The sequence below is a fragment of the Meleagris gallopavo genome, chromosome 19, assembly GCF_905368555.1.
Source record: "Meleagris gallopavo chromosome 19, MGAL_WU_HG_1.1, whole genome shotgun sequence".
NCBI lineage: Eukaryota > Metazoa > Chordata > Aves > Galliformes > Phasianidae > Meleagris > Meleagris gallopavo.
Genome location: NC_139422.1, coordinates 10,183,291 through 10,208,204, shown reverse-complemented (window position 1 = coordinate 10,208,204; position 24,914 = coordinate 10,183,291). Strand labels below are relative to the sequence as shown.

Below are 24,914 nucleotides of genomic sequence, written 5' to 3'. Positions count from 1 at the left end.
CTGCTTGACTCTGCTTACCAGATCCTACTGCCATTATGTTGTTTTCTCTTTTTATAACCTGCATTTGTGATGAGTAGCAGCAGAATTCAGCCAAGATACAATAGACTGAGATTATTTTTTGTTAATCTGCTGCAGTGTAAACTATTTTGCTATTTGGAAGTTGTATGGAGGGGGACAATTCATTAGCATTACCTTTTGGCAATAATTTGATACTTGTAATCTTTGTTTTAAGAAGAATTGTTATGGAAGCAGAGTTAAACAGAGAGAAACTCAGTTTTAAGGATCTGTCTTTAGGATGACTTGATTGTATCCAGAAATAGCCACTGACCCTACTTGCCCCTTTTCTATGTATTTTTTTTTTTTAGTGACTTTTGTCTTCATCTTTGCAGAATAATCTCAGCCTCTTTCGAAAGCTATTCTGAGGGTCGTCATCTTTCCACTAGTTCAGATCCTGATTCTGTAGCAAACAGGGAGGAGAGCTCACCATTTAGCTATCCATTTCATCTGACTTCTTTATATGATGAAGACATCATTGACTTGAAGTGAAGACAGACAAGACTGTTCCTTACTTCACCTTTTCTTACAACTCCGTGAGCTCTGTAGGAATGTCACAAACAGTGCTTCTAGTGGTAAAATGTGGCTGGAAGTATTGGTGATTAATCTTTATAGGTCTCATGTTGTTCTGGCTTGCTTAGCCTGGTTTGGTGATGCTTGCATCTTTGACGTCTGTATGTTTTCTTATTTCAGTTAATGAACTATTACTTTTCTGTGGTATTTTAAAGGTAGGTAATCAATGAGAGCTTTAGGCTGAAACTGAAGTAAATAAAAAGTATTACTTATTCTGAGCTACCTGAAGTAGGATTCTGCAAAGTTAATTGCTGTTACTAATGTTGTGAGTTGTTTTACAACAGTGTGTGCAATGCAGGAAGAAGAATTTTGTAATGAAAATCACTCCTTTTGTTTTTTGTTTTTTTTTAATCTTAAAAAAGCTAAAAAAAAAAAAAAAAAAGCTTCTAGGCAAGATCTTCTCAAACAGTGCAGTCTGTCCTTGAAATGATGCAGTTGTTTTTTGTTCAATGGAGAATCAAGAATATTCTATAAAGATCAGATGACATATGAACATGCTGTTTTCTCTGACCTGACTGTGTACATATTTTTAGAGGAACTTGAAAACTGTTTTGGCATTACGAATCTTTGAGCAGAGGGAATTTTATTTAAAAACAACAACAACAACAAAAACAATTAAAAAATCCCAAACACAAATCTTCCTTAAAAATTTTAAGTCAAAATTATACTGTATTTCTCCATCTAGTGTAACAATTTTTCTGTAATGCACCTTTAGATTTCCTCATTACAGGCAGAAGCCACCCCCTTATTCTGACTATGGAAAGATTCCTGTGCTGGCATCAAAATGTGTTGTTTGCTCTTGTACCAACAGTAGAAGTCACTGCTTCAGATAAACATTTTTTTAAGTGGACCGGATTAAAATTTTACTGCTAGGAAGCTAATTTTCTATGATGAAATAGCCATATAAAATCTTTTGTTTTGTTAAAGGACAAAATTTCATCATTAAGCTTGATTATTTTTTAACCCTTCCCTCTATGCTAAAAAGTCAACTTTAAACAATATTTTGAAAGAGTTTGCTGTTTTTCATGAAAATGTGATGTTTTCAGGCTTTTTACACAGAAAGATGTGGGCTTTATTAGCAGGTATTTCTTGCTGCTTATGTAGACATAATTCTGTTCCTTGATTTTTATTTTTTATTTTTTTTTCTATGTAGTATATGTAAGCATGACCATCTGGTGATTTCTGCCTTTTGCTTCTGCCTGTCTGAATGTGAAACTTTTTGCAACATTTTTCATGCCCTGATTATTATATTATGATGGATTAATATCTCCACCTAAGAAAATATGCAAGGCCATAACTTAGAAGAATCACTTCTTTTTCTTGATTAAGAAAAGAAGCAATAATTTAAGCAGTACTTTGTTCAGGAGCAGCAGCAGTATTAACCAGTGACTGCTCATATTTTTTTAGTATTTGGGTAACCATGGATGTGTGGGGTGAGCCTTAACAAACTTCTGAAAGGAAGTGCCACCTTAAAGTCTTTGCAGGAGCTTGTAATTCTGTTTCAGGATGTTTTCAGAGGCCATAGTCATTTACCCCAACCTATTTATCTTGTCAGTTGAGGTTTAAGAAGAATTGGTCTGGAAGTATCGTATGGTCTTTATCCTGCTAGAAGTAGTGAACACTTTTGTGAACTTAATGAATTTACTGTGCACTGTTTGCACTTAGATATAGAAAGCAGAAGCATCACCTTTTTCAGTACACAAATTTCTAAGTCTAGTACTTAATTTCTTCTGTGTAGGTGTGTTTTTGAAGTCTGTACCAGTTCGCTGCAAAAAAAAAAATCAGGCTTGATTTAAAATAATATTTTAACTGGAAACTTTACTTAGTGATTTTGGAATATCACATCTTAAATATACTGCAGAAGTTCACTTCTGTTATTCTGGCATGATTTAACATGACTGAAGAACCTGAACAAACATGTTCAGGTATACCTTGAAAAGATGTGGAAAGACCCTTACAGATGGAGCACTGTAGAAGAATAGAGAAAGCCTGACATACCTGACCCCTGCCTATGGTGGTAGGCAGAACGACAGAAATTAGTATTTGTGTCAAACCAAGATGTTACTATACATAGATGGAGTATAAGGCAAGAATTACTTTCTTTAAGCAGAACCACAGCAGTGCCAACAAAGAGAACCTTTTTAGTTCTGCCTGTAATAGCAGCATTGATGACATCTAGCCAATACTAAAAAGTGGCAAAAGGATTGTAAGGAAGACAGCATTTACATTTTATGCAAGACAAAAAAATAAAAAAGACTAGCTTCATGGTATTTATCTGGAACAAGATGTTGGAATAGTTTGAAGATGGAAACATAGTTCCTGTGTCAACTCACTCGTCTTAACCCTGCCTCTTCTGACCCACCAGCTGAATTTTATGATATAGCTTGACTTAATGGGTCAACTGTTATGTAAGTCACATTGGAAACTACCAGACCAAAAAGAATTAATACTCAAATAGGACAGGCAAGTTTTGAACAGTGGAAAAATTACCTGTCTTCATTCCTAATGTATGTAGTGCCTTAACAATACCATTTTTGTTTCTGTATTTAATCAGTATGCCATATAGGCATGCAAGAATAATATTAGACCTACTAAAAGGAGATGAAGAGGTCAGGCAGTGCTGTTTTTTTAATATTACTCCTAGATGTGGTGACTAAGGCTTTATGGTCACATTCATGTCATTTATTACATACTTACTGTCAGAAAATGTCCTGGAATGTGGGTAGAAGACAGGGAATGTGGTAGTTTTGCTTGAATTTTGTTTGATGCAAGCCACAAGAACCATACTGTGAAATTCTTTATGACATTTGTCTTACCCAAAAGACAAGATAACACATAATGTGAAGCTGCTAGGACAACTAACAAATAGCCACTGTACAAAGATGTGGTTTCTGTTGGCTTGAAACTGTCATCAGACTCTCACGCGTTATGTGCATCTTTGTGTGATGAAATGTTGTCCTCAGAACTAGCAGTCTCAAAATAGGACTAAGTTTTAATACATCTGTGTAATCTCTTGTTCTTCAGACCAATGTCAGGTGACCCGGGAAAATGAAATGGCTTCCTGGAAGGCTACTTGGAAGGCTACATAAACTAGAGCAGCTTGTTCAGTATGTTATTGAATTTTGATTCTGTTCAAGAATGAATAAGCAACATTTTCAGCAACTCATCATGCTTCTATTACATTTGCTTTATAACATGCCTATAAACCATCACAACTTTGAGTAGGACTCAAGAGCCCTGGGATGCATTAGTTTATTCCTTCCCACATGCGTAATATGTGGCTCCAAAGGCTGAAGCTTGATGAGTCCTTCCCAAGGTCTTTACAGCTTGGCATTTAGGAACTCCAGAACAGAGATAAACCTACTTGTGTTCCAGACTAACTGTACTTCTTTTCTAGACTCAGAAATGGAAAGTAATGAAATCTTTCCTTCTGAGGAGAGAAAGACTGAAGTGTACGACGTGGAAGGGCTAAGTGCTCCCAAGATGGCAAAAGATAGATTCTAGGTTGGATGAACAAATATGATTAATAAATTCAGTTGCTTGGTTTGCAAAGAACAGGTGTGACCTATCCTGGTTACAATTGTTTCCTAGTTTGGAGCTACTTCTTTTAATTTGTTCTGGCTTTTTTTGTGTTGTTATGTTTGCTTGTGAAATGCGTGACTGGATGTAAAGTCGCACCCAGAATGAGTAGCAGTTCTGCTGTCTGCTTTCATGTGACTTTCTATAGATATGCAAGTATGCAAGCATTTGTAATTGATAAATTTCAAAGTATTTCTTGATTCAAAGTATTTTTGGATGGTCGACTGAATAAACGTTAAAACAGTTCTCAGTAAGGCAGGTAACAGGTTAGATTGCACCGACAAGTGTATCACTGTTAATACACTTAAGGTTGCTGTGCCTGCCCTTTCCTGTCTGTTGTTGTGGGTGTATTTGGATAAGCCACAGCTTCAAACTCCTGCAGGCCTTTCTAAAAATGTGCATTTATGACTTGCATTTGCAGATGCAAGAGCTTACCCGGAGCTTTTAGCTTAGTCTGCATTTGAGACATAATCTTTTTCAGTTTGGATGTTTTAATGTGTATATATACATGTGTGTGTCATACTGAATAGTGTCATTATTAACAATTTTGGTGTCACGTGCCCAGTGCTTACTAATTCTGTAAAAGCACTTTTCTCAGAAATCCAGGCATAGCCTGATTTTGTGCGGAAACAGGTTATACTCTGAGAACTAAATACACTGCATTAACAATATGAGGAAGCTTCTGTGACAGTATGCAGCAAGCACGCAGGATAAAAAGTACGGATACTGTTACTACAATTGAGCACAGCCATTTCACCAGTCTGCTTAATGTCTAGCTGCTTCACTTTGTTGTTGCAGACCTGCAACTGACTGACTACTTCTTTGCTACTGAAAATTATATTAAGGTAATGATCTGAGGGAAAAAACTGAGATTATTTTTCTTATTTATTTATAGCTCTGTTACATATTTAACTGGTTGAACGGACATGTTGTCTCTAAAGGTTTTTGCAGAAAGTGTAATCAACCTGCAGTGTCAGTTTTAACAGAGACTTTGAATGTTAGTGGGCTGTTTTGTAATTTAATAACTGCCGTGTTAAGACAGATGCTGAGTCTGTGATCAAAACCTCTTTACTACCACTTGTCTTAAATGCTAATGTATTACCATTGTGTTTAATGTCATGTGATAGTGCATATGCTTTGTGTTTTAGATGTAGCATCTAAATAGAAACATTCCTGTCACAGCTGGAAATGTTTTAAGTGCGATTTATTGTTATTGTGGAGGAGGAAGAAATGATTTACTTCTTCATATGTAATAAATTTTACATCAGTTCTTTCTTTCACGCTTGCAGGGCTTTTCTAAATTTGGTTCAGGGATTACTATAGTTCTCTAGAAACGTTTTAAACCTGGTGTTCATTTAAGGACTGTTACACTCATAAGCTCTATCCCTCTTTGCCAAGAACAAATCTAGGACTGGTTTGTTTCTGGGTGTTGCTAAGACTCAGACCTTCTCCAGTGGTAGATTTTTACCCTTCGAGTTAACATTATAAAAGAGAACTTCCTCTTTTTTTGTGGCAAAGGGTATATTTTCTCAGTCTATGTGATCTATTCCTTCCTTCTGAAAATGAAACTCTAAAATACATCCTGCTGAAAGCAATAACCTGTCTTGTGATTTAAATGCATCCTAGCTCCTTGACATCTCTGGAAGAAATAATGCCATCTTAACACTAGCACCCAGCCTTCATCTATCTACACTTTGGATCAAGACTTATTCCATGAGCAGGCATCCCAAAAGCAGAAGCAATCACACACATAACGGAAAAGTTACAGCAATCCGAAATTAAAGTCTTGACTGTAGCATTAATTTCTTCATTGTAACATATATAGGGAAATGTGAAGGGGGACAAGAAATTTTTTTCATTATTTTTAAAATTATATCTTAATTGATCTATTAGCAAAAAAGACAGCAGACAAAACATTTAACATTCTTTCCTGGCCACTGTTGTCAGTCTGCACCAGGTCAGGAAAAACAAACAAACCCAACCAACAGTAACTAAAAAAAAAAAATAATAATATGTCCAAGACCTACACAAGTAAGATACTTGTGATAATCAAGTGCATGCAAACACCTGTAGATTTCTGGGGGGGGTAAAAAAAAAAAAAAGATTTTACAAAATTAGTGAAAACAATTGTAGAGGAAGTTGTGTGACTGTCTACCAAGTGATACAGTTAGTTTTAGCAATAGCACTGCAAATAATGATGTAAAGGTTTCAGATCAGCAAAAGCCTGAGATTTAAGATTTTCTGAAGTAGGCCTCAATCTGTTCCAGGGTCCGTCCTTTTGTTTCAGGAACATAAAAGGCTGCAAATATCACACTAAGGCAGCAGAAGGCAGAGAAGAGCCAGAATGTTCCATAGGATGTTAAGAAACCCTAAGGCAGGGAGAAAAGAACAAAAAAAAGTATAAGTTGCTACTATACAACCACAATCCATATATACTGCTGAAGAAGACTGGCCCAAGGCTTTAGCGGGAGCATCTTTGATAGGTTTTTTTATTAAAAAAAGTGGTGAATTTTGATTTATGGTGCTTACTATAAAATCATGGAATTCCTTGGTCACCAAAAAGGCCATAACCCAGTTTGTTAACACACAGGCACCACCTGATATGCCCCTTGCTTTAAGTGGAAAGATCTCAGACATTACCAGCCATGGAACTGGACCCCAGCCAAGGGCAAAACCTGTAAATACAAAAAGAAGAAAATAAATGCAAGTTAGGTATATTTCAAAGGGCAGAGTGTCAGGCAAACAATGCTACGAGAGTATGTTATTTTAGGGGAGCATGATAAAACTAGCACACTTTAAATCAAATTAAGTATAAGGATTCTTAACAAGCAGAACATCTTAAGAAGTTTCTGAGGTGGTCAACATAGAAACAAGATTAATTTTTAACTTGCTGCTGTCTTGATCTATCACAGAATTCATTTTGGCTCAGATACTACCAGGGACCTTTTTCCTCCATTAATGCAATTACTATTGCATTTATTCTTTAGTATCAGGACAAGGAGGTGCAAATTTATTTTGCAGAACACTGGCTTAACTATTTAGCTTCTAGCTTGATCACAAAGGTTGTGAATTATCAGCATCACTTTGTCTAATATACTAAAAAGCTGTGTCAAACACAGCTCCACTTTTCAACAATGTGAAGAAAATGGAAGAAGTCTGTCACATTCACCAGAAAGTTCAAGTTTCATGTAGTATTTACCTAGAAGCCTGTTCTACTTACCAGCAACAAAGAGTCCTAGGCTTACTACTGCAAGCCAGGATAGTCTAGTTTCTGTTCCTGGAGATACTGAGTTGAAAGTGAATGACAGATCAGCATTTGATGAGTTGTTCCCATTTGGAAGGACCATTTTAAAGTAAAACCCAAACAGTGCAGTACTGAGAGCCATGATTATCCCTGAAAAGTAAGCAACAACTAAGTAAGCAATAACTAAGTTGTCAATGATAGTTGCTTAGGTAGTCTTCTTTCTAAGAGCTAAATGCAAGATCATAGAAACATATCATAGAATCTCAAGGTTGGAAAAGACCTATAAGATCATCTAGTCCAACCATCTTCTCACTATCACTGCTACCACAGGCTACTAAAGCATATCTCGCAACTCCTCATCCAGATGCCTCTTGAACACTTCCAGGGACGGTGACTCCATGACCTCTCTGGGCGGGCCATTCCAGTGCCTGATCACTCTCTGAGAGAAAAAGTTTTGCTGAGAGAAAAAGATATGCTGGCTCTAGCAAAAGTGTTTCTAAAAAGATAACATTACTGGAAATACTGGAAATTAGTCTAAACAAGAATGAAAGATGTCAATCATCGCACAAACAATTTAAACCAGTCTTTACAGCAGTCATTACTATTGAGTGTGCAACGTGACAACTATCAACAACTTGCCCAAAGTAAAAATACGCCTGGTAAAAAGACAAAAAGATAGCTATAAGTTGTTTCAAGGAGTTCAGCCTACAAAGTATATATAACATGACAACTTCCTCTTATGAATCAGCATTTATTACATCAGTTGTAATCCATTTATAAAACAAAGCACTTGAAATAAATAAATTGTAACACTCAGTTCCCCCAGTAGTTTCTAACACTTTCTGGTACTCTACATATTTCTTCTCATGGAACAAAAGTCAGTAAGTTATTTTACCAGACACATAAAGCAGCACTTTTCTTCCAGTTTTGTCTATGATAAGTGCAGCCACAGCAGTGAAACATACTTGTATGGAACCCACAACAACAGAAGCCATTCTGCTGTCCTGAAATAAAATAGGAGACAGGGAGAATTTGTTCTTTCAGGCTGATAACAGGATCACTTATTAGGCATTAGAGATTATTTGTTTCTTAACTCTGGAACGAGGAAAACTGTACAAAGTAAATTAAAAAAAAAAAAAAAGAAATACATAAAAATAAAATAAAGACATCCACATTAATTAACATAACATATTGGTCTCTTATAAGTTGTTTAATAAGTCACAACTTCCCCCTAGTGTCTAACTTCTTCTGAAGCACTAAATTTGTAACTGTATTTTTTAAAAAAGTTGTATTATGTGGATGACTATATTAAAGATTTCTATCTATGTCAAAGTTTCAGACAAAACATACTTCCCCACAAAAAAACCAATAACATCCAGTTATGCCAGAATAACGCAGTTAAGAGGGTATCTGTAATTTAAAACAAAAGATGACCATCAACACTCAAACTCTGTTACTTACGATGCAGATAGGATCAATATCAAGTCAGTTTATTACATGTTCTATACTTATTCAGCACCAACTAAGCTGAAACTGTAGACATTTGACAGCACACACTGATTACCTGGAAGTTTGCATCTTCAAAGATTGTTTCTGCATAAAACATGACTGCATTAATGCCTGTTACTTGCTGGAGAAACATCAGAATCACACCAATAAGAAGTGGCCTGTAGATTGAAGGATTCTTAAATTCAAAGAGGCTTAGTCCCTGTTAAAAAAGATGATGCAACAGTTCCACGAAAAAGATGGTATTTTAAATGAACAAAAAATAAAAATCCTCAGAACATTTCACTATGTTCAAAGAGTAAGTTTTCCACCCCTCTTCAGCAAAATTAAATTTCTTAGTAGTAAAAGTGTTTTCATTTGAAGTATGAGAAATCCAGGAAAACATTTTTAGCATTTCCTCAGTTTCTAGAGAGAAAAATCAACGGTACTTTGCAGAGAAAGTTAACATGAAGGAATCAATAGTTTGCAGAAATAAGACTTCAATTTCTAGACATGTCTGTCTAAGCTAGTATCTCATTACAAGAGGTTAAAGATTGCTTTTAAAGTGGCACAATAGCAAATAAGTTTTAGAGGCGCTGAACAATCCTATAAAACTGCTAATTACAGTAAGAAAGCGTCGCTATCTATCGTCACAGTAAGATCATGAGCCCAACTGCTACTCATGCATACCAGTGGCTGCCAACACTGATGGCAGTTGCAGTTGGAAGGCAGAAGAGAAAAGATTATTTGAATGGCACTGCTTCTTAAGTTCATTTGTGATTAAACAGGTTTGGACCACTGTAGAAAAGGCTATTAACTAAGCTATGATAAAAATCCTTTAATTACACTGTATACTTTCAGACTTTGTCTTTAGTGTAAATGAGATTCTTATCACCTCCTCCTCAACATTAGCTTCAATTTGCCTGCATTCCCATTCATGGTCCACAAATGGTCCTCGTAGAAACTGTAAAGCAGCTATCGCTTCTGTGCGTTTCTTCTGATCCAGCAGAAATCTTGGTGTTTCAGGCATGAATAACATAAACAAAAGCATTATGCATGGTGGAAAAGAACATAATACTGCCAGCCAGTGCCATTTTAGTATCATTCCTGCACAACAAAAAGGAAAAAAAAATCAGTTCCAGAAAAATTAACATTTGTACAACAAAATTAACGGTTTTAGAAATGAATTGACATTTGCTTTCAATTCCTTACTGTAGTTCTTTCATTACATGTACTAATTCTTTTTTGTAGAGACCTAACCCCAATACCTGCAATGTAGGCTCCAAGTATGCCAGTCACCACCATCAACTGGACAAAAGAGCCAAGCATACCACGAACATTTGTATGAGATATTTCCGATACATATACCTAAAACAGGGAGAAAATGTCTAATAATTACCTCAATCCAACGTAGGATCAAGTAGTAGAGAAATAATTTGTTTCTGACAACCAGATGTATTTCCTAGAAACCCTCCTCAAAAAAAGCCTCAGTAAAATGGGGAGGGTAGAACAGTATCATCTCATAAATACATATTAGCATTATGAAAAAACAGAAAAAGGGAGACCCTAAAAAGAATGTTTATGTTGTCAGTTAAGGATCCAACAGATAAATAAACTTGTGTTAGTAAGGACTTCCTTTGCTAGCGATATTCAACAACAAATGCATCACTGCAAAACACTCTGGTGCTTGGGACAGGCTGCAGAAACACATACCCCAAGCCATATGTAAAAGTCTTTGCAAATCTAAGTTGTAACTTTTTAATTCACTATAAAGACTGGGTTTTATTTCATTCTCCTGAAAATCCAAAGTTAATGGTTCTTAACATGTATGAATAGCAGGCATCATATCTCATCCAATATTTCGGGTCAGCTTAGTTTTTCAATTTTTTGTCTTTTAATGCATTGATCCTAAGTAAACGGCTACAGATTAGCAGAAAGAAAACAGAAATGCCCTTTTTTTTTTTTTTTAAACATATACAATTCTTGCTAAAGTTAATATTCTTTCCAAAAGAAAATAAGTATTCCTTAGCTCAAGAATAATTCAGATCTACAAAACCACGGTATTGCATATGTCATTCTTCTCCCTCATCATATATATCTTTTACAAATAACCTGTACATGAATGCCTTTACATAAGGAAACTCAAGAGCTCAACTCCAGGAAGCAGAGAAAGCAGTCACGTGTGTTAACATCTGTGAAGGAATTCTATCTGCTTTTTAATAGAATACATAGCAAAGCTCTTAGTAATGGAAAAAGTTGCACAAGATTACCATTTAAATCCCACTGCCCCAATTTTTTGTTTAAATTATCTAGATTGGTAATAAGCATTTATTTTGTACTTCGTTGTGACTTCCTTCCTTTTTATGTTTCAGTTAACTTTTTACTTCAAAAACCAGGAATGCAGAAACACTAGAAAATAAACAAACTCAAATACTGAAACTCTAGACAGTTTATTTAATGCTACTGCTAGATCCAAAATAATTTTTTCATCGAATGGCTGGGATTGGAAGGGACCTTAGCAATTATCTAGTTCCAACCCCCAGTTTGACCTAGTAGGTCAAATAATACCAGAAAAGAAAGACAAGCACAAATTATTTCCACTAAACTACTGCAAGGATATTTCTGAATACATGAGAAAAGTAAATATTCTGAAGGTAACAGTTTAATGGAAGCAGAAGTCACTACTGAGTAGGCACCAGGGAGACCAGACAGTAACTTTTCATGATCTAAAGGAGGGCTGTAAGAAAGAAAGGGACAGATTCTTCAGCAGGGTCTGCTGTGACAGGACAAGGAGAAATGGTTTCAAACTAAAAGAGGAGAGATTTAAACTAGATATATATATTTAAAAAAAAAGACTTTTTACAGTAAGGGCAGTGAAACACAGACACAGGTTGCCCAGAGAGTTAGTGGATGCTCAGTCCCTGGAGACATTCAAAGTCAGGTTAAAACAGGCTTTCAGCACCCTGATTTAGCTGTAGGTGTCCTTGTTCACTGCAGGAGAACTGGGTTAGATGACCTTTAAAGATCCCTTCCAACTCAAACGATTCTGTTCTATGATTCTATTTGGCATTGCACTAGGATTTTTAAGTGATCATAGTTTAATTGCAAACTTTAAGCCTTTACCATTGTTTATACAAAACGTAAAGAGATAAACATAATTTGATCATTGCAGAATATAAACAGAAGTAATAGAATCACAGAAAGGTTTGGGTTGGAAGGGATCTTTAAGATCATCTAGTTCCAATCCCCCTGCTATAGGCAGGGACACCTCCCTCTACACCAGGTTGCTCACAGCCCCATCCAGCCTGGTCTTGAATGCTTCCAGAGAAGGGGCATCCACAGCCTCACTAGGCAACCTGTTCCAGTGTCTCATCACCCACACAGAGTTTCTTCCTGATATCTAGTCTAAATCTACCCTCTTCCAGTTTAAAACTATTTCCCCTTTCCTGTTGCTAATGGCCTTATAGAAAAGTCCCTCCTGCAGCTTTCCTGTATGCCCCCTTCAGGTACTGGAAGGCCGCTATAAGGTCTCCTTGGAGCCTTCTGTTCTCCAGGCTGAAGAGTCCCAGCTCTCTCAGCCTGGCTCCCTAGGGAAGGTGCTCCAGCCCTCCGATCATCTTTGTGGCCCTCCTCTATCAATGAATAGACAGAAGAAAAATTGGAACAAGCATATCACTGTAATAATGCATAGTACAGAGGCGCTACTAGAAGAAGCAAAGCTTTTTTTTACTTACATTTTCATCATTATTATAACATGCAAAATATGATTCTATAACAATCAGTTTATTCTAAATCTGCTTCCTTTGCTAGAATTACTCAGTTACTACACACAACCACCTCGTGACCAGAAATGATGCTCTACTTACTGGAACAACAAGTGAAGTAATTCCGCTGGCTAAGCCAGTTAGTATTCGTCCAAAATAAAGCATCCAGATGTTCTGAGCTGAAATAATGACTATATATCCACAGACGTATGGTATTGAACACACCATCAGACTCAGCTTTCTTCCAATTTTATCCACAAGGTAGCCTCCCAGTATTCCTCCACCAGCAGCTCCTAATGTTACTAGAGACTTAAAAAAACAAGTTAAAAAATACGTATCATAGAATCATAGAATGCTTAGATTTGGAAGGGACCTCTGAAGGCCATCCAGTCCAACTCCCCTGCAGTGAACAGACACCACAGCTAGATCAGGTTGCCCAGGGCTTTATCCAGCCTCACCTTGAAAGTCTCCAGGGATAGGGCATCAACCACAACACTAGGCAACTTGTTCTGCTGCTCCACTACCCTCACTGTAAAATATCTTTTCCTTATATCTAACCTAAATCTACTCTCTTTGAGCTTGAAGCCATTTCCCCTTGTTCTGTCACCACAGACCCTGCTAAAGAACCTGTCCCCTTCTTTCTTGTAGCTCCCTTTTGTATACTGACAGGCCACCATCAGGTCACCTCGCAGCCTTCTCTTCTCACAGATAGAGGTGTTCCATTCTGTGGATCATTTTTGTGGCCCTTCTCTGCACATGCTCCTACAGATCTACATTTCTTCTATACTGAGGACTCCACATCTGGACATAGTAATCTGGATGCAGCATTCCATCTGGAATGGACGATGTCCCATCCCCGGAGACTAGCTGTGGCGTCCCTATTCACCTCAGAGGAATTGGAATAGATGGCCTTCAGAGGTCCCTTACAAATCCAAGGATTCTGATTCTATGATTCCATAGATATATATATACACATCTACATCTATATAGCTAGCTAATCTATCTATATAGATATAGATATATAAATAACACACTACAAATTCTTTTAAATAAATAGCTTTTGAAAAAAATATGCATGCAGTTGTTTTGAAAAACAAATATTAACTTCTTATCAAATCGCAGTCAAGAAGCACAATCCACCCCAACTGGACAGCAAGCAATTCTCAGGTCACATACAAAGCCCTTTCAGTGGAGAAAGAAATGCAACAGTATTTTTTTTTTTTTTGTCTGTTCATTCACCAACCGGCTTTCCAAACTGTTTTAAAGCTCTGAAGACTGAAAGATCATCATGAATAACCTAAAGTCCAGTCTGTACCCCAGAAGTTGATATTCCCTATGATATAACCCAATTTATTCACAAGTTGATTTTCTGTGGTCCCTTGACAGGTTCAATTAAGCAGATTAAAAGTTGACAGAAAACATTTTAGCATCAAAAAAGTTACAAAAATAACGGCATTTATTTATATGTGCGGAGAGTTAGCGGAGTATAATGATAGTGTTACTTAGAAAAAAAATCAATTACTGAGGTCACAACAAAAAATCATTATCAAAATCCTCATTTATATTCATTCTTAAGAGGAGTTAGGCTGCCTTAAGATGCACTGAGGAACATGCACGAGGGTGACAGACTTGATGATCTCTGCGGTTCTTTCCAAACTTAACGATTCTATGTAAACAGCATCTTCTTCACACCACGACGGGAAATCACAAGAGAGTAATGTATCATACAGGAACTTACCCCAAACCACGATGCCTGATTGCTGTCCAATCGTAATTTCGGATTGCCGATTTTCCTCAGCTCTGGAATAGCAGGCGAGCTATAGCCTAGCACGAAGCCAAAGCTAAGTGGTCCCAGGACAGCAGCGAACGTGGCCAGGTACAGCTTCTTGTTTTGCACCCTAAGGCGGAAAATACCCACAAGGATCGTGCCGCCGCCCTCTCACGGCTCCGGCCCCTCATGAAGCCGTTAACGCGCGGATGGACCCGACGAAGGTTCTGACCCAGACGTCACATTTTCCGCGTTCCCTTCCGCTCCCCCCCGCGCCATCGAAATCGGCAGCGGCCGAGCTCCAGCGCAGCGGGGCTGCCCCTAAGCCCGCCAGAGGCAGAGAAGCAGCACCAACCCTCACCTCAGGTAAGCGTCCGTAGTAGGATGAGCCAGCAGGTACCGGGATTCCTCTGCCGCCATGTCCCGGCCGCGGGAGGGCGCCTCGGCGCGAATAACCTCAGCTGTTTCTGCACGGCCGGCAGTAGCCACCCTAAAGGGCAGCTCCAATCCGTGCACGGCGCCGAACTCAGAGAAGTAGTAACGCAGCGCTTTGCGGCTCCAGTTCAGACGGAAACGGCTGAAGTGATACAGCGGGGCGCAGTGACGTTTAGAGGATGCGCCGGAAGCTGCCTGAGTACGGAGCGCCGTGGGCTTTGGTGGAGTGCCTCCCCTCGGGGTGACGGCCGGTTCGCTCGGTGCAGGGGCCCCGCCCTCCTCCGGCGCTGGAGGTGACCGAGGCTCCCATCGCTGTCCGAGGGCGGCGGCCTTCCGTGGTGCCCGCAGGCCGCGGCGCGGACCGCGGAAGTAGCGGGAGACTGTCCTTCTGCTGTGAGAGCGATGGCCGCGGGGAAGCCTCAGCCCCTGCCGGGCCACGGAGGACCGTGCGAGGCGTGGCGGCTGCCTGCTGAGGGACGCTGCGCGCCCGACCGCTACCTGAGGTGAGCGCCGCGGCCCACCGGAGCCGTGTGTGCGGCGCCGACGGTTCTACTGCGCGTGGGCGGAAGGCGCTGGAAGTCTCCGGGCTGCGCCGTGCTCTGTGCGAGCGGAGCTGGACGGGAGCGGTCGTGAGTGGAGCGGTTGCGGATAACGCGTAGAGCAGTGTGCACATGGCACTGGCTGCAGTTAGAGATTGCTTGTTCTTAAGAAAACACGTGCCTATTAGAGTGGCAAACACAGTCTGCCAAATGTACTGAAAAAAGCCCTTAAGTTTTGTCAGTAGTAAAAGTTACTTATGAACTTCTAACACGATAGGAGCAGCTGTTTCTGCGTTTTTAATTAAGAAGGCCTTAAGATTATTATCTGTAAGATATAATCCTTAAGATATTATCAAGAAGTAATATGTCTCTACATTTGTAGCCTTTTGTAGTGAAGAGTCTACTTTTCTATGCTTTCCTGTGTCACATTTAGAGATGTACTTCAAGGTTTTATTCCACGAAGGTAAAAGCATATGTATTGTGAGCTGCCGTTCAGATTCTCCAATTCATTTGATTTGGGAGCTTCTATGAATTGAATTCAATTAGTTATCTAATGCATTGAATGAGATCTCCCACAGAAAATAAATCTGGCTTTTTAACTGTTTGCCCCATGCTCATCTTTTTAATCACTTGCTCAAACCTATTGTAGGGACTTAAGATGCCACAGCATGTAAAAATAAATACAGGTCACATAGTTCAAGAGGTAGCATTTCAAGCTGTCAGTTTCACAGGCCTGTTTATTGGAAATAAACTGAGAAAACAAGGTGGGGGCGGAGGGGAAGTTTGTTTTATAAGGACAAAAAAAGACATCAAGGAGGTACAAAAGAGGTTACATGTCCTTCAGCACGATTCTCCAGACATCTCTTTGTATCTTCTTTAAGCACAAACCAGGTAACTTTTTATGAAGTTGTTATTACAAGAGTTTGAGTTAATTCAGTCAGTAATTAGCTTCTTATTATTCTGTTTTTATGCTTTGTTTTCTTCCTTTTTTTCAACTAAATGATAAGTAAACTGTAAAACAACATTTATTCACTGAAGTAGATTTAAAACTTGAATCAACTCTTACTGGACTCAGAATGTGAAAATGTTAACTCATTACATGAAATATGTAAACATTCATAGTGAATGCTAGCATGCACTGTCTCGTACAACTCACTTCTAAGTCTTAAGTAGGACAAACAGTAGTTCAAAGTATGTGCAAATGCTTCGTACTAACCTAATGAATATTCTGTGCTGTGATTGGTCACTTCAGTCTCTGCCTTAACATGCAATTTGAAGTACTGATGTACCAGTAATAATGATGTGATGCTTACCTTGTTTTCTGAACAGAACTAATACAGTGTTTTGATGTACCACAGGTAAATTTTTCCATAACCTTATGGAGAAAAAGGACTTTGAAGCATGGCTTGATAACATTTCTATTACATTTCTTTCTCTGACGGACTTGCAGAAAAATGAAACTCTGGATCACCTGATTAGCTTGAGTGGAGCAGTCCAGCTCAGGCACCTCTCCAATAATCTAGAGATTCTTCTCAAGAGGGACTTCCTCAAACTTCTTCCATTGGAACTTAGTTTTTATCTGTTAAAATGGCTTGATCCTCACACATTACTCACATGTTGCCTCGTCTCTAAGCAGTGGAATAAGGTTATAAGTGCCTGTACAGAGGTGTGGCAAACTGCATGTAAGAATTTGGGTTGGCAAATAGATGACTCTGTTCAGGATCCTCTGCATTGGAAGAAGGTTTACCTAAAGGCTATTTTAAGGATGAAGCAACTGAAGGACCATGAAGCCTTTGAGACATCCTCTTTAATTGGACACAGTGCCAGAGTGTATGCACTTTACTATAAAGATGGTCTCCTGTGCACAGGTAGGAATTTCAGAAAACTTGGAGTCTTACTCTTCTTTGTATCTGTACCGCCCAGCTTCCCCATTTGATTAATGACAAGTTGATTTTTCTTGAGCAGACAGTTTATTTTCATAGTGCAAACTCAGTTTAAGGCAATTCACTTTTTTTTTTTTTTTTTCAATTTCTGAAATATCTGGCATGCTATCAAGCTCACTAAACATTTAATAGGAAAAACAAAGTGAAAAAAACAAACAAACAAAAAGAAAACAGGAGACCAATGTATTTATTAGTTAAAAAAAGAGATGGTTACAGTGCTACATATTGTTCTTCAGATTAGCAATCTCATTTGAGAAGTACATTTATGTTAGGTATCCTCTTAGGAGATATCTGTGATCTCATTCAGGTTAAACTGAGTTTGGTCTCACAGTGTGGTCACAGGTGTAGTCTCAAGGTGTGTCAGGAAAAGTCTGTCTTCCTGGCAGTAAGATAATTTCTCTTTTACATTCTTAAGCACTTACAGTTCTTAACATGACTAGTTTCTGGTATGAATACCTTTAAGTAGATTTAACCTTGCTACTAATCTGATATGCATATTGCAGTGATGGTTTCAGCTTCCCTCCTGAAGACTGCAGATTTCAAGATTTCAGTGTGAACTCAGAAATACACATCCCTCCACATCTTCAGGTATACTAGGGTGGTTACTAGAAACCAGTGACTAGACTGTAGACAGTCTTTTCACTTTACTAGTAACCAGGGAAGGAAAATACAAAGGAGGAAGCAGAGTCAGACCTTACTGGGAAGCTGCATACTTCTGTTCTGAAACCAAAAGGGAAAAAGGTGGAAGCGTCTAGGTTTTTTGTCCAGTCTCCAAAACCAGCAAACTTGAGTAGTTATAAGTTTTGGTGGAGAAAGGAAATGCAGGTGAAAGAGCGAGGTATTCATCTGCAGTCTTTCCATCTTTCTCTGCAAAGAGATTTGATGGACTCCTTTCCTACATGAAACAAAGAAAAGCTTGCAGTATAGTCAGTGGCTCTACAAACCTGAATGTGATCTAATTGTATAAAACTTCCAGGTATTTTTCTCAGTAGGCACTTCCAAATAGCGGGAATGTTGGAAACTATGGAAGATTGTAAAAGTGTGTGGAGAAACTGGAAGAGAGACTTCTAGCATCTTCAGATTGTTGATTCTTTCCTCTGAAGAAAGGCTGAGGGAGCTGGGACTATTTAGCCTACAGAAGGGAAGGCTTGAAGGAATCTTATCATTATATATAAATGCCTGAAGGGAGGGTGCAATGGGTTCAGAGCCAGGTTCTTTTCAGAGGTGCCCTGTGACGAGGCAGAAGGCAGTGGGCACAAACTGAAACACTGGAGGTTCCATCTGAACATTGGGAAATCTTTCTTTACTGTGCAGGTGATGGAGCACTGGCACAGGTTGCTCAGAGAGGTTGTGAGTTTATCTCTTCAGAGATTTGGTGAAAATTCCATAACTAAGACATACATGGAAGACTAGTAATTATATTTAGTATTTGTTTCCAATTATCCTATTGTTTTATATTCCAGGATCAGATGACTTGTCTGCAAAACTGTGGGATGTAAGCACAGGTCAGTGCATCTATGGTATCCAGACACACACTTGTGCTACAGTGAAGTTTGATGAACAAAAACTTGTAACGGGCTCTTTTGATAACACAGTAGCCTGTTGGGAATGGAGCTCTGGGGCAAAAACACAGCATTTCAGAGGACACACTGGCGCAGGTATGTTGAACATCTCAGATTTTATTTTCATCAGTCAAGTAACATACGTCATCATAGAACAGATTATAATTTAAATTAGCTTTGTCTACAGTAGTATATTTTTAAGGCTCTGTCTCAAATCACATTGTGGGAGGGAAGTAGCCAGAATAGATCTAGATCTGTCTACCCTTGAATAACGCCAAAGCATAACCCATATATTGTTTTATAGGTGAAGAAGTGGTACTAACTATCATGGTGATTTGGTGCTTTAGAGTCTAGAATAAAAGATGCAAACCTTGTTTATCACCTGTTAACAGGGAGCACATGACAGTGAGAGTTCTTTAAATTCCCACACTGGAGATAGTCTTACAGGAAAGAGCACAATCAAGCCCAGCGATCTGTGTTTGCATTTGTCTTAATTCTGTCCTCTACCACAGAATATCCTCCACTCAACTGTAGGTCTGTTCTCCATGAGTAATGAGATGTATCAATTTAATAATCCTGTTGGAATTGATTTCTTAGAACTATTAGTATATTAAGATAGGAACCTCAACATAATCCAGCCTTAATGGAACCAATGATCTTCATGCTTTTAATTTGAACAAACAGCTGGTAATTTTGCTGTGTAAACTCAGGAATAGAGTAATAATTTACATGTACAGTTCAAGAGCAACAGTTAAAGCTGTAATAGTGAATTTTGATCTGGTTAAAAAAACATACATAGAGACTGTTGCTGCTTTTGAGAACACTCTTTGCTTGTAGTTTTTAGTGTGGACTACAACGATGAACTTGATGTTCTAGTCAGTGGCTCTGCAGACTTCACTGTGAAAGTATGGGCCTTATCAACAGGATCGTGCCTGAATACCCTTACTGGACACACAGAATGGGTCACTAAGGTGGGAATATTGTTTTTGTATTAATCTTGGTAAATATTTGCATGAAGTTTACAAGTTGTTCTTTCTATTTTCTAATACCAGTCTTCCCCGTAGGTATAGAATATGAAGAAGATCAGGAAATGTAGATACTGGAAAATAATGTTTAAACAGAAAGAAAAGCTGTAACTAAACTTTTCAAAGGTTTGAAGAGATTTCTGTGCTGAAGTAACTGGAATAATATTAGGAATCAGCATTTGAAAGATCAAATGAATGCAGTGGTTCAGAAAGAAAGCTACTTTTAAAATTATGTAGAAAACTAACGAATGTGATAACTAAAATCTAAGCATAAAGTGTTCTGACGTTTAGAAAAGGTATTTCACTTATGAGCATTTCAGAAATTGGAATGTGCATTGAGAGCAGAATTTTGGAGAAGTACATGTGTTAGCTTATCTGTACAAGAGGTTCTCACTATTAGGAGCAAGCAAGTGTAAATGGTAGTTTCCCTTTAGGTGCTAAAGGCATCTGTATTTCTTTTGACCATGTGTGTGGTGTATTGTTGTGTAAGAAAATGGACAATGCAAATGACTGTTTGGTTAGTTAACAGTATCAAAATAAGTCATTACATCCTTCAATTACAGGTAGTTTTGCAGAAGTGCAAAGTCAAATCTCTTATGCATAGTCCTGGGGATTATATTCTTTTAAGTGCAGATAAGTATGAAATCAAGGTATGTACCATATATCGTACATGTATCATTGCAGTACCCAAGGAAGCAGAATACTTGTGTGCTTCTCTGATTCAGAAATAATACCGGATTTTTTTCTCTCATAGTCCTTGCTTTTGAAGACATGTACAAGACAAAAAACTTTTTGGAAGCTAACTATTCACTGATTTCCTTCATGCTTACAATCAAATAGTAGATCAGTACATATAATAAAAGTCAAAATATAAGTGTTTTTTATTGTATGCCTAATACACTAACTTGTCAGTGAGCCACTTACTGCAAGTACTGCTATTGTTGCTAACTGTCGGGTTGGAGGATGCTGTATGTAAATAGTTCATGACTATGTGTTACAAGTCAGTTATAGAACTGATGTTCCCATTAAAGAAGATAAATATTTTTGAAAAACAGGCACACATTTACCTGCTGCTTTACATGAGATTGTAAGCCTTGTTTAATTTGTGTAATAGTTTATAATTTGAATGTTTTATGGTCTTAAACTGTTTTCTAATTCTAGATTTGGCCTATTGGAAGGGAAATAAACTGCAAGTGTTTAAAAACACTGTCTGTTTCTGAAGATCGCAGCATCTCTCTACAGCCCAGATTGCACTTTGATGGTAAATACATAGTGTGTAGTTCAGCACTAGGATTATACCAGTGGGATTTTGCCAGCTACGATATTGTCAGGTAAATGTTTCACCTTAAGATGTGCTGAATTTATTCTCAAGGCATGCTTTTAAAAAAAATAAGAACTGTAGCATGTTAGTTTTAATGCTTTAAATGTCATTCAAAGGATCTTGATTAAAAAATCTTTAAACATCATTCTTCACAAATATTGCCAGGTTTCACTCTAATTTATCTCTAATTGTACCAACCATTTGATTGCTGTTTTGATTTCTGGTCACAAGCCAATCCTCTTTCATATTTTCAATATGTGAGTTTTAGATTTTTTTTAAATAGACTTAAATCAGGCTGCATTGCTATAGTTTTGAACACAAAGCTGTAGTGACAAGAAGCTAATGTTGCTATGGGAATTGTTCTGCAGTGAAGCAGAAGGCCTTTTCTGGGAGTCATTTGGTGGGAAAAGATATTAAAAAGACCATTTCCTTATTGCACTACTGAATTGAGATCTGTCATTCTCAATAACTGGATGGAATGTTAGTGAAATCTATCAGATTACAGAATCACATAATCACAGAATGGCCAGGGTTGGAAGGGACCTCAAGGATCATGCATCTCCAACCCCCCTGCCACGTGCAGGGCCACCAACCTCCCCATTTAATACTAGACCAGGCTGCCCAGGGCCCCATCCAACCTGGCCTTGAACACCTCAGGGACAGAGCATCCACAACGTCTCTGGGCAGCTGTTCCAGCACCTCACCAAAATTGCAAAAAAGGATAAAATATTCTGTTCTAGAAAAGAATCTGATTTTTATCTATTGGAAATGGTGTAACAATCTTTGACATCAAAGATTCTAACTTACTAAAGAAAAAAAAATGTATTCTAGAACTCTTAGCAGACTCTTAATTGAAATGGCTGGAATTTTTTGAAGAGTACCTGCTATAGAAAGATCAACTCCAAAAGAAGTGCTTCTTCTAAGCTGGAATTCCTCTTTTTTTTCTTGCTCTTAGCTTACCTTCCTATGTTTCGAAAGGGAAAGATAGTCATTCATTGCTAAAAACAGATTTTCCTATCCATGTCTTTGAACCTCAGCTTTGTGCATTATGTAACTGTATGGTCAAATGCTTAGTCAGCTGTGGAAAACTTATTCTTTTCAATTTCTATTCAAGTTTTATTTATGAAGCAAAAAATCCTAAAGGTATAGTAGAATTAATATGCACGTTTTTTTTCTTCCTGAGATGGATATGTCTAATTTATACTAAGAGTCAGTAAAGCAGCATTCTGTTAAGTACCAATCTTGAATGATTTATTATAGTGTCACAAGATAGCATTTTTATACTTTATTTTCCAGCTTTTAAAAAAAGTGGTCAAATAAGAGGTTATACCTTTTAAAGACATTAAATCTGTATGAAAATTTACAGTAAAACATAAGTACGTCTGTTCTTTTGTGTGTATCTTGGAGCAGACCTTTTTTTCTGTTGTGCTTTGCAGAATCCATTTCAAACCTTACACTTTACTTACATTTAGAACGATCTGCCGTGAATGCAGAAAGCCAACACTGGAACCATAGGCCTGAAATAAAAGTTCACTTGCTTAATATGAAAAATTTGCATCCAGTTCTTCCTGAATAATTTAGAAATGATGAGTTTAGATGCTTATTCTCTATAGACACATAAGGATTTGTTTTAGTAATACAGGTTCATGACTATGTAATGATAGATTTTCTAACGATACTGCCTTATCTTCTAGGGTTATCAAGACTCCTGACTTCTCAAATGTGTCCTTGCTGGGCTTTGGAGAAATATTTGCTCTACTGTTTGATAATAGATACCTGTATATAATAGACTTGAGGACAGAAGAACTGATAAGCCGCTGGCCTCTACCAGAGTATAGAAAATCAAAGAGAGGCTCAAGTTTTTTGGCTGGTGAAATGTCTTGGTTAAATGGACTAAATGGTCAAAATGATACAGGCTTGGTTTTTGCCACCAGTATGCCAGACCACAGTATCCATTTGGTGTTATGGAAAGAACATGGCTGAAAAGATTACATATGCAGAAATCTTCAGGATTATATGGACTATCAGAAATGTGTCTATCAAATGAAACTTTGCATGAACCAAAGTTGCACATCTAATGGTATCATCATGCAATGCACAATCATTTGATTTTATTTGGGCATTTGGGAACGGATTGGTTTTGACGTAATACAACAGAGCATGCTAACAGTATTCACCATTAAGTTTGTCTTTATTCATGTTTAAGTGTACCTGTTTGGGCTCTGAAGCATAGCTTGTAAAGTTAAAACTATTCAGATCCACCATTAAGTCTAAAATGAAGTAGTGCTTGACCTCATTTCTGCCTTTTTTGTTGTTGTTGTTGTTGAAGCAGAAGGTGGAGCTACTGTTTTAGAATAGGCTTTTGTGCTTTTGTACGTATAATACCAAATACTGGTCACAGTGCATGGCTCCTTGCTCAACTTGAATGAGAACATAGTTGATCTTTTCTCTCCCCAGTGCTATCTTCTAAAAAAGTTTTTTTCTTTATGATAGCTTTAAATATTTAACCTTTGAAACTGAGTAATCAACAGAGTTCTTTAACTAGAATCGGATGCTAACAATAATGATTTGTTTAAGCTCAGGAAAGTGCCAATACAGGCTCTCCTCAGTCAGTGAGCCAACTTTTCATCTGTCTGATAGAGCTTGCCAAAACAATTAACCTTAGACGTCCTCTGACGGTATTTTGTCATATTTTCTGATGGTTATCCCACTCAGAATGGTTTGATCAATACTTTTATAGTCCACATTTCTGATTATGTGACTTTATTCACAGCTAGACTGAACATCACCCAATTCATTTCATTTCTATCCTTACAGCACAGATAATTATGTTAAATGATGCCTGCCAGCCATACACTTTTTCAAAAAGTTAAAATTACTTTAAGTGCATTATTATATCAATTGCTACAGCTACATTTGAAAAATGGGCAAATGTGAATGGCACATCTTTAAAAATAAAGAATAAAAAATAAAATCAAAAATTTGAAAAAAAGACTTAAGAATAGGGAAACATCTTTTATTTTGATCAGCTGTAAGAGACAGGCTCTATAGATGAATTAACTATTGAGTAGCAATACTCCACATACTTTTGTGGTGTTTGACATGTACTTGAAAGATGTATCTATGAAATTTCAACTTCTATGCTTTAGAAATATTTAGGGGTTTTGTTTTGCTTTTTCTTTACAATAAAATCTCCCCTTCGTACACAACTTGAAAATCAGATTTTTCAGAAAGATTGGCTCTTGTCCTTGAAAATATAAAATTCTGTAGTACTAGCATTTATTTGTGATTTTTGTCATGGTTTTTGTGGCTCCCAACACTTGTGGAAACCTAGTTCCTTATGTAGTAATGAACAGAAGCCATGTTTCCCAAAGGTAGGTAGTATGAATCACACCAGTGTAAGGAGAAGTTTTGGTATGCAAGAATCAATACTGAAGTGGTGTGGTAGGAATTACATGAGGTCACAGTGGAGCAGCGTCTCTTGAAAACAAGGCCAAAGACTTAAATACCCAGTTTTCCACCTTTATTCACACCGACTTACTTTGAAAATATGTTTGTAGTAAAGGAATTTTATCAAGTAGAAGCCACATTCATAGGTCTTTATTTAAACTAGGCCAGTTGG

At 37.7% G+C, this 24,914-nt stretch overlaps 3 protein-coding genes across 20 annotated transcripts in view; 2 read left to right on the top strand and 1 right to left on the bottom strand.

The window, feature by feature from the left end:
- Window positions 1-5,486, top strand: part of GARNL3 (GTPase activating Rap/RanGAP domain like 3) — a 49,490-nt gene extending 44,004 nt beyond the window's left edge. For 11 of the 16 annotated variants that reach the window (XM_085239689.1, XM_085239688.1, XM_085239683.1 and 8 more), the window contains one exon: window positions 366-5,486. In XM_085239689.1, the coding sequence (XP_085095815.1) occupies window positions 366-546 (181 nt within the window). In that variant the 3' untranslated portion in view covers window positions 547-5,486. The remainder of the gene's footprint in view (window positions 1-365) is intronic. The other 5 variants (XM_085239686.1, XM_085239687.1, XM_085239698.1 and 2 more) reach the window with 1 other exon arrangement.
- Window positions 5,396-14,969, bottom strand: SLC2A8 (solute carrier family 2 member 8). 2 transcript variants are annotated; one of them, XM_003211376.5, is made up of 10 exons: window positions 14,829-14,969; window positions 14,438-14,597; window positions 12,802-13,008; window positions 10,204-10,303; window positions 9,831-10,042; window positions 9,015-9,158; window positions 8,346-8,454; window positions 7,427-7,600; window positions 6,736-6,881; window positions 5,396-6,575 (listed from the first exon to the last, which is right to left on the bottom strand). In XM_003211376.5, the coding sequence occupies exons 1-10, from the start codon at window positions 14,885-14,887 to the stop codon at window positions 6,438-6,440; spliced, it is 1,449 nt and encodes a 482-aa protein (XP_003211424.1). In that variant the 5' UTR covers window positions 14,888-14,969; the 3' UTR covers window positions 5,396-6,437. The 2 variants fall into 2 exon arrangements, with proteins under 2 accessions (XP_003211424.1, XP_085095829.1); XM_085239703.1 differs by having other exon boundaries at window positions 6,847-6,881.
- A 109-nt stretch (window positions 14,970-15,078) lies between these two features.
- On the top strand, window positions 15,079-24,570 carry FBXW2 (F-box and WD repeat domain containing 2). 2 transcript variants are annotated; one of them, XM_003211375.5, is made up of 7 exons: window positions 15,079-15,405; window positions 16,800-17,309; window positions 18,848-19,042; window positions 19,784-19,917; window positions 20,535-20,621; window positions 21,133-21,302; window positions 22,987-24,570. In XM_003211375.5, the coding sequence occupies exons 2-7, from the start codon at window positions 16,820-16,822 to the stop codon at window positions 23,273-23,275; spliced, it is 1,365 nt and encodes a 454-aa protein (XP_003211423.1). In that variant the 5' UTR covers window positions 15,079-15,405; window positions 16,800-16,819; the 3' UTR covers window positions 23,276-24,570. The 2 variants fall into 2 exon arrangements, with proteins under 2 accessions (XP_003211423.1, XP_010719397.1); XM_010721095.4 differs by lacking the exon at window positions 15,079-15,405 and adding an exon at window positions 15,412-16,332.
- Window positions 24,571-24,914: the final 344 nt, after the last annotated feature.

Bases quoted from the DNA above. Each gene is read 5' to 3' on its own strand.
- SLC2A8 (XM_003211376.5), bottom strand. From the start codon at position 14,887: ATGGCGGCAGAGGAATCCCGGTACCTGCTGGCTCATCCTACTACGGAC. The intron at 13,009-14,437 runs GTAAGTTCCTGT...TGTTTTTTTAAG, and splicing joins ATCAGGCATCGTGGTTTGGG to TCTCTAGTAACATTAGGAGC. The intron at 6,882-7,426 runs GTAAGTAGAACA...TTGTATTTACAG, and splicing joins CCTAGGACTCTTTGTTGCTG to GTTTTGCCCTTGGCTGGGGT.
- FBXW2 (XM_010721095.4), top strand. From the start codon at position 16,275: ATGTCCTTCAGCACGATTCTCCAGACATCTCTTTGTATCTTCTTTAAG. The intron at 19,043-19,783 runs GTATGTTGAACA...CTTTGCTTGTAG, and splicing joins CAGAGGACACACTGGCGCAG to TTTTTAGTGTGGACTACAAC. The intron at 20,622-21,132 runs GTATGTACCATA...TTCTAATTCTAG, and splicing joins CAGATAAGTATGAAATCAAG to ATTTGGCCTATTGGAAGGGA.